Raw genomic sequence first — 8933 nt, forward strand, 5'->3', positions numbered from 1 at the left:
GTTTGATTTTGTTGCCTGGCTCCGCCCACTTCCGGCATCAGACCGGCGCTGGCGTCCTCACACTGCTGACGTATGGTTCTGCGGTTGGTTAGTATTGACGTAAAGCCATGTGCAGACAGTCACAGACAGGAAGCTGAAAACCACAGACAGGAAGTCACAGATGTTAATCCTTTACATGTATTATCATATCTGTGTCCTCTTATGTCAGATTTCTTAAGTTTAATAAAAATGTATCTAAATACAACGACGTGTATGGCCGTAAAGAGTGCAGCGCGTGTCAAACATGTTTCCTGTACATGTTTTCTCATAAACGAAAATGAAAAGAATCTTCTAGAATTTTTCCAAATTCTGACGTCAAATCACCGGATATGATGACGCTTTTCTTCTAAACAATAAGAATCAGACGCGTTTAGACGGATGGTATATATTCAGTGCCTCGTGTGGATCTGGAGAAGGAGAAAGAAGTCTCACGCTCTGTCTTAAAAAATCTGCCTTATTTAAACCACTGGAGTCATGGCACCTGTGCTCACCTCACTGGAATCAGCCACCACAGCACACCAGCTGGTTAGATCTGCATGGCAGGTTTTTGTATCGTTGGTTAAATATATTCCAGTTATAAAAGAGATCGGTTCAGGTGTCTACGACATTTATCAGCTCTGGATGCGTCTCGGGTCAGCTCTGCGCCGAACTGCAGCAGGTCTAAAACGCCTTGATCAGCTGCTGAATCTATCCAACGCCGGTGAAGAAGAAGCCGGTCTGTTGCCAATATAACCGCAACAGAATTGTCATGGTAACCTCTGTCACCGCTGTCTATGTGTCTTGTTGTGTTCTGTTCTGCTTTGCTGTAGTGTTTCTGTCTTGTGCTGTGTCGTACGCATCTAGTGTTTCTCACTGGCTGTGTGTGTTCATGTCATCTTGTTCTGTGTGTGGGGCCCCGGTGGCAGTCGAAGGAGCTCCAGGGCCCCGGTGGCAGTCGAAGGAGCTCCAGGGCCCCGGTGGCAGTCGAAGAGCTCCAGGGTCCCGGTGGCAGTCGAAGGAGCTCCAGGGCCCCGGTGGCAGTCGAAGGAGCTCCAGGGCCCCGGTGGCAGTCGAAGGAGCTCCAGGGCCCCGGTGGCAGTCAAAGGAGCTCCAGGGCCCCGGTGGCAGTCGAAGGAGGTCCAGGGCCCCGGTGGCAGTCGAAGGAGCTCCAGGGCCCCGGTGGCAGTCGAAGGAGCTCCAGGGCCCCGGTGGCAGTCGAAGGAGCTCCAGGGCCCCGGGGGCAGTCGAAGGAGCTCCAGGGCCCCGGTGGCAGTCAAAGGAGCTCCAGGGCCCCGGTGGCAGTCGAAGGAGGTCCAGGGCCCCGGTGGCAGTCGAAGGAGCTCCAGGGCCCCGGTGGCAGTCGAAGGAGCTCCAGGGCCCCGGTGGCAGTCGAAGGAGGTCCAGGGCCCCGGGGGCAGTCGAAGAGCTCCAGGGCCCCGGTGGCAGTCGAAGGAGCTCCAGGGCCCCGGTGGCAGTCGAAGGAGCTCCAGGGCCCCGGTGGCAGTCGAAGGAGGTCCAGGGCCCCGGGGGCAGTCGAAGAGCTCCAGGGCCCCGGTGGCAGTCGAAGGAGGTCCAGGGCCCCGGTGACAGTCGAAGGAGCTCCAGGGCCCCCGGTGACAGTCGAAGAGCTCCAGGGCCCCCGGTGACAGTCGAAGAGCTCCAGGGCCCCGGTGGCAGTCGAAGGAGGTCCAGGGCCCCGGTGACAGTCGAAGGAGCTCCAGGGCCCCCGGTGACAGTCGAAGAGCTCCAGGGCCCCGGTGGCAGTCGAAGGAGGTCCAGGGCCCCGGTGACAGTCGAAGGAGCTCCAGGGCCCCCGGTGACAGTCGAAGAGCTCCAGGGCCCCATCACAGACAAACACATGACCAGCGCTAACCAATCCCAAGCCATGAGCCAGAAGCCAGTCGAAGGAGCTGAAGGACCCCCGGTGGCAGTCGAAGGAGCTCGAAGGCCACAGACATGGTGAAAAAAACAAGAATAAAAGATGGAATATTTACTTTTTTGTGTGTTTTTATGTACTCAAAAGACTGAATGTGACACTTCTCTGGTGCGGTCCAGTTGACAGCGGTCGTCTGTATGTCTGTATGGAAACTGGCATCAGAAAGTTCAGCCGTTTGAACAAACTTAGTATTGCTGAAGTTCAACAGAAGAGAGAAGATCCTTCAGTTTGCATCGTCATCTTTCATCTTCAAGAGCGAGGACTATATATGAGGAATGTGATGGGACTGTTTTCCAGAAAGTTCCCTTGCCTGATAGTCAGTTGATATCGAGCTGTTGGATCCACTTTGGGTTGTAAAACTCCTTCTAATGCCGGTGGATTCAGTCCTGCCGCTGTAACTCAGAACACGTTTGGACAGAAGTCAGCGTCGGATGTGGTTTGCCTCATGCTGATCGATTTCATTGGTATGAACGTAAAAGGAAAAAGAAACTTGTGGTTGATCCAGTGTTAAGTCTGAATATATGTAAAAGACAAAAAGGTAGGTTCAAAACATTCAGAGAACAGATTTGCAAAAGCACTTTGCAACTTTCTTCTTCTGTGGAACAAAAAACCCCATTCAGCAAACCCAGATCCATCACTCGTTAAAACGGGGAAGTAATAGTATTTCATTCACTTTACCTGAACATTTATCACATAATGTGTTTCTCAGCATGTATGTGTGTGTGTGTGTGTCTTGTTTCTGCTTCAGTGATGGACACATTATAGACGGGAAACTTCCAGAAGCTTCTGTGAGCCATCGACAGACACGCCACAAAACATCTTGAAGAGCGTTAAGCTGGAAGGAGATCGCCAGAGACCGTAACTAAACCCCTGAGAAAGCTAATCAGTGTTATTTGGTTTACTCTGTGTGTGTGTGTGTGTGTGTGTGTGTTTGTGTGTGTTTTCTTTTTTCTAGCAGACATTGAGGAGCTTCTGGAGCATTTGATTGAAGGATCGGACGCCATTTTAGCAGCAGAAGAATCCGGTCAGTTTCTGTAATTTACAGTTTTTTACAGTCGCTAGGACACATTTCTCAATACACTTTTCTTCACTCTTCACACAGTTCTCCTAACCAGCGTTCAGCTCGGCACAGCAGTTCATTTCACACACACACACACACACACACACACACACACACACACACACACACACACACACACACACTGCACTAAAACTACCAGATCACTTCATACATGTCTCAGATCAACACACTCTTCCAGAAAACTAGTAAAGGTTGACAGCCGACACACACACTTTATCACCCACAAAACAATGACCTAAAAAACACTAACAACAGGAGCTTTATAATGTGTTCTTCTGTAAAACAACACATCTCTACTGTTTAGAGTTCACTGCAATATATGTGACTGGAATGAATCAGACATGATGCAGATGCTTCAATACTTTATATATTTTATGTCTGGTTCAATATTACTGTGTAATTATGTGTGATTTCATGTAATATTCTCATTTTCTAGGATTTTGATTTCGTGGGTTTCATAAGCTGTAAGCCATAATCATCAAAATTATAACAAATAAAGGCTTGACATATCTCACTTTGCATGTAATGAGTCTATATAATATATTAGTGTTACCTTTTACAGTTTTTCTCGATTGTTTACACACATTTTCTGAAAGCATGCCTCATATTCTCAGAACTCTACACACAAATCAAAAAACACACACACAATGGGCAAAACCCTTCAATTCTCCTGCAAAATGAAACTTTACATTCAAAACAATGTTATTTCTTCTTTTGTTTTCAAATGACACACACAAACCATCATATGAATAGACATTTATGAGAAGCAGTTGAACACTGATGTGCTCGATGTAAAACACTTCTTCTCCGTTCATCATAATGACTTAAGCCTTTTGCTGTTCAGTGTTACGCTAACTACACACAGTTCATGCATAAGTGTGTGTTAAAATCTTTGAGAATATTGGTTTTATACTCAGAATACACAAATACGCGGTACAAATATATTTAATTTTTCCCACAAAAACAATGTACACAGTGTACATCCCAACCAACACAAAGTTGCACATACTGTGGTCTACATACAAAACAACAGAAGAATTTACTGTATAAAGTTACATTAAACAAAAAAAATCCAATGTTGGCCTCCATTGCTCCATTGAAGAGCTCCGGTTGCCCTTTTATGCTAAAGCTCTGATTGCTAACTGTAAAACTGTGTGACGGTGTTTGATCATGTGATGAGTCAGTGTGCATCTGAATGGCAGTGTGTTATTGTGAAAACAAGAGAAAAAAATGCATGACAATTGTGCTAAATGCAGAGAATTATGTGTAGTGTTCTGAAAAAAGTGTGTTTTAGAGCTGCAGTTTGAGTGTAAAGCAGGAATTGTGCTTGTAGTTTAGTGAATTAGTGACATGTTGTGCTCATTGTGTCTCGAGTACCAGTATTTGTGTGTAAACTATTGAGAAAACTGAATTCTTGAAATAAATCAAATTCTTGATGATATTCTAATTATATGACAAGCACCTGTATATTTCATTACAATATTACTGTAGAAATGTGGCAAAATGCTGTCGTATACAGTTGTGTATTATGTTACTGTTTTGAACTGAAGTTTAGCAGTTCTGAGATCAGTGTGTGAGCGTGTGCAGATCGGCCTGTAGACACACAGAGTTGTGGCGTTGTTGTGTCGAAGTGAGAAAAGTATTAATGTAATATGAAAGATGTCGTCATTGAATGCATTTTGTGCCAAAGCAATGATAAATGATCCACAGTTTATCCCACACACACTTCTGTTGTGCTCACTGTGTGAAGAGTGGAGAACAAGTGACCTAAGTATTGAGAAATGTGTCCTAGCGACTGTAATAAACTGTAATATATATAAAAATAAAATAAATATGGTGTCTTTTTAGAGTTTTAATTGACTCAAATGTTTGAATGTCGTGTACTTCACAGGAGACTCTGAAGGGACTCATGGACACCGGCATCAGAAACTACAGATTATTTCTTCTTCTGTAAAACACAAGTCACCATTCATGTTCATTGCATCATTTCCCACACAATGAAGGTGAATGGTGACTGAGACTCATTCAGCGAAAGATCCTCTTATGTTTTGCACACATGAAAATTTATATGACTTCAGAACATCATGAGGATGAGTAAATTATGACAGAATATACAAGTTTCTTTGTCTTGATCAAATGAATGCATATTTCCTTGCGGGCAGAACAAACCAACAAGTGTGCCAAGAACTATAACCTTGAATGCCTGAACGCTCTTGTTTTCTGACATTATTCCACAGGTGTGCAGATGGAAGATTCACTGGTTCTGCTGGTTTCTGATCCTGAGGTGACGAACAAGTCCAGGTCTGCCTCGATATCACAGGGAAGTCACAGTTTCATTTCTTCAACAGTATTTGGTTTACTGAGGTGTGTGTGTGTCTTGTTTCCACTTCTGTGATGGACAACGACCAACAAAGCAGAACATTGTTTTTTTGTATTTGTAGCTTAACAACAATAATGTTTGACCTCAGGCAGCGATTAGTCCTCTTCATTAAAACATCTACAGGAAATATTTTGCATATGGAATATAAAGTGTTTGCTGAAGCGTATTGTTTCCAAAAACACCGTTTGAAGGTTTGGTGAAGGAAAAACATATTCTGCATCTTTGATTTTTTTTAAAAAGAACATAAATAATACATGAAACATGTTTCCTGTAAATGATCTCTAATAAAAATTAAAATAATTTTCTAGAATTGTTCAAAATTCTGACGTCAAATCACCTGACATCCCTGATGACTGTTCATTAGATGTTTTCTTCTGGCCAATAAAAATGTGACGCGTTTAGATGAAAGTTATATATCGAGCTTTCCCAGAGAGCATCCCAGAGCATCGAACCTGATTCAGTGTTTTCAGTTTATGTCAAATCTGTGAAAGCAGCTCAACTGACCCAAAACCTCTCTCCTCCAAGGCCCGGACACACAGATCATTTGATCACATGACACAAACTTAATAACATGTCGAATTGACTGACTCGAATACTGTGTTAAGTCTGAATATTTATGGAAAACTTTGCAAAAGTTAAAACAGAATAAATTCCGGCAGGTTTTTGGAGATCAGATGATATGATGATCAGTAGAATAATAATGTAAGATGCTTTTATCTAAATCAATTTGCAACTTTCTTCTGTGGAACAAAAGACTTCATTCAGCAAACCCAGATCCATCACTCGTTCTCGCCGGGAAGTGACACGGTTTCATTTCAACAACAGTATTTCATTTACTTTAATGAACATTTGGCACATGTGTTTCTGAACTTGACAGTGTGTGTCTTGTTCTTCAGTGACGTACACTAAAGCTTCTGTGATGGACAACAACACAGAACGTCTTGAAGAGCGATAAACAAGAAGGAGATCATCAATCCGTAACTAAATTAAATCAGTGATATTTGCTTTACTGTTATTCTGTGGGATATGTGTGTGTTTTCTAGCGGACATTGAGCAGCTGTTGAAGATCATCAGTCTCTCTCGGGTCAAGCTAAAGTTTCCACCAGCTCCAGTTTGACTCTCCAATATCTCAGCCTTTATATTAGAAAAGCACAAACCAGACCATCCTCATGTATCCCATCATCCCTTTCAGTCCCTCATTTACTCTCATTTTCACTGTCCTCAGTCAGATTCAGTCCTCTCAGAATCTGACATTACAGACACAATCCTCCAAGAAAGTTTGTTACAAAACACACTTCAGTGACGAGCACAAAATGCCACACGCTCAAGATATGGTGTGTCTCATTATGAGAATATATAATACAGAACTGTTTATTTCCATATATCCTCATGCAAAATCCATCAGTAAACAAACACTCCCGAATGTTTTAACACAAGCACAACTTTTTATTAATTTAGCTCATGTTCCACGAGCCTCTCCTGTTTTCCTCAGATCATTGTTGGCCACAACCTTTTCTTTTTATTAATTTACCTCTTCCATTCCTGCATCACTGAAAGCACCATCGACTGTAGTCGTGTTGATGTCGTATAGTTTTTTAGACAGATGAAAATGAGGCTCTGAGGGATAGAACTACAGTCTTTACAATGGTCCTACATAGTGTGTCATTTTTACAACTTTCAAAACTGTTTTATGGAGTCTTTGTCTACTACTTCTTTTGAAAGATGTTTAATCAGACCAACTGCCATGTTGTGAAACTACAGCACAACCCACCGAACTCAATGTAGTTCAGTCGCTCACAGCCTCACTTTCATTTCATGTTTACTGTCCTGTTGGTTAGTAGTTGTAGTCATCCAGAAAAGTATAATCCTGCTGAAAACAAAACCACTTCCAGTCTGATCACAGTTAGTTTAGCAGAGGAGTTTAGGAGTTGTTTACATGGTCAGGCCGATCTAAGATGGTCAGGCTGAACAACCGGCTAAAACCAGCTGAACTCCAGTTTAAACCAGCTAAGACCAGCCAACCATGAGTCATTGATTCCAACCACATCAGAGCAATAATCTGAGGCCTGGTTTCACAGACTGGGTTTAGTTTAAGCCAGGATTAGACAGTTCAATTAGGACATTTAAGAAGCTTTTATAAACGTGCCTTAGAAAAATACATTACTGGTGTGATCTTGAGACTAAACAATGACACTGACATATTTTAAGATATACCAGTGCAAGTTGCTTTCAGTTAAAACATGCATTTTAGTCTGTGAAACCCGCGGTGAAAGTAATAGTGTGAATTGTGTATTTTTGTATACAATCCTTCATATACTTTGTTCTCAAAACCCTTCCAGTAAGCTAGTTGGGTTGAGTAGCTGTAACATGTTTAGCTAAATGAGTTTTTCAAGTACTAGAAGTGAGATGGCTCCCTCTTGTGGCTGGATGAATCTACTGAATTTAAAGATTGTTTATCCTGCAGTGTTTTATATCAGACTGGAGATCCGGTGGTCATCAGAGTTGTGATCTGGGTCTCTGGTTAGCTTGGCTTTTATTTTATTATTTTTATACTTTTATTTTTATTTTATTTCTGTGTATCAGCCCTACAACTGAGTCCTCTATCAATCTGCTCCATAATACACAATAGCCTTCGAGCATTAAAAAGATAATCAAAAGAATACTATTTATAATTTATTGTTAAGTTATTGTCATGAAATCACCACAGGGCTTGAACTGTCAAACACTGGCTTTTCCAGGCGAACAGTAAATAATTAACTGAATACATAATTAATAAGTGGAAGGATAGCAAACAGTAATACATATCTCTGGATTTTCAACATCTTGTTTGATTTTGTATTTAGTTTACAGTTTACACTTACATTGATTTTTGTTTAACGTTTTTGTGTGTAAAAGGTTCAAATCAAATACAAGGCAGTGTATAAAACATAATCTGCATTTTTGATAAAAATAACAAAGAATATCGAAACATGTTTCCTGTCTATGCTCTCTTCAATGAAAGTAATTGTGTTGTCGGAGTTCCCCTGCTGGAACTTTCCCATCTTCTGCCATCAGATCACGTGATTTCATTGATGACTTCTCATTGGATGTCTTCTGGCCAATAAAAATTTGACACCTGTTAGATGAACCAGAATATCACAGAGGGCAAATTCCAATCAGAAGTGAGCATCCCCATACATGAACATACATTATTCAATTATTTCCTTGAATTGACCATCGCATGTTCCTGTCGCTAACGGACTTGTTGAAGGGCCCGTCGTGAAGGGATTCAGTTGTTCACTTTTGTTTGGAACTTTGCTCTCTCTGTTCGTTTGTTGAACCCCAGGTGTCGCAAATGATCTTCTCTCTTCTTTCTTCAGACATATTGAAAATTGTTTAAACAGCTGTCATTTCTGATGCCTGTTTAAAAACATGTATCCACTCTGTAATACGGTAGAGAACGATCTGTGTCAACTGGACTGCACCAGAGAAGTGTCACACAATCATTTGAGTAAATAAAAACACACAACAAAGAATGG

General features: G+C 41.9%; 1 protein-coding gene across 1 annotated transcript; it reads right to left on the minus strand.

Moving 5' to 3' along the window:
• On the minus strand, positions 1 to 4213 carry LOC307011617 (uncharacterized protein). Its single transcript, XM_079637504.1, has 2 exons — positions 531 to 4213; positions 1 to 133 (listed from the first exon to the last, which is right to left on the minus strand). The coding sequence occupies exon 1, from the start codon at positions 1903 to 1905 to the stop codon at positions 889 to 891; it is 1017 nt and encodes a 338-aa protein (XP_079493630.1). The 5' UTR covers positions 1906 to 4213; the 3' UTR covers positions 1 to 133; positions 531 to 888.
• Between the last annotated feature and the right edge of the window lie 4720 nt (positions 4214 to 8933).

Source organism: Phoxinus phoxinus (genome assembly GCF_949152265.1).
Source record: "Phoxinus phoxinus genome assembly, chromosome: 15".
NCBI classification, from domain to species: domain Eukaryota; kingdom Metazoa; phylum Chordata; class Actinopteri; order Cypriniformes; family Leuciscidae; genus Phoxinus; species Phoxinus phoxinus.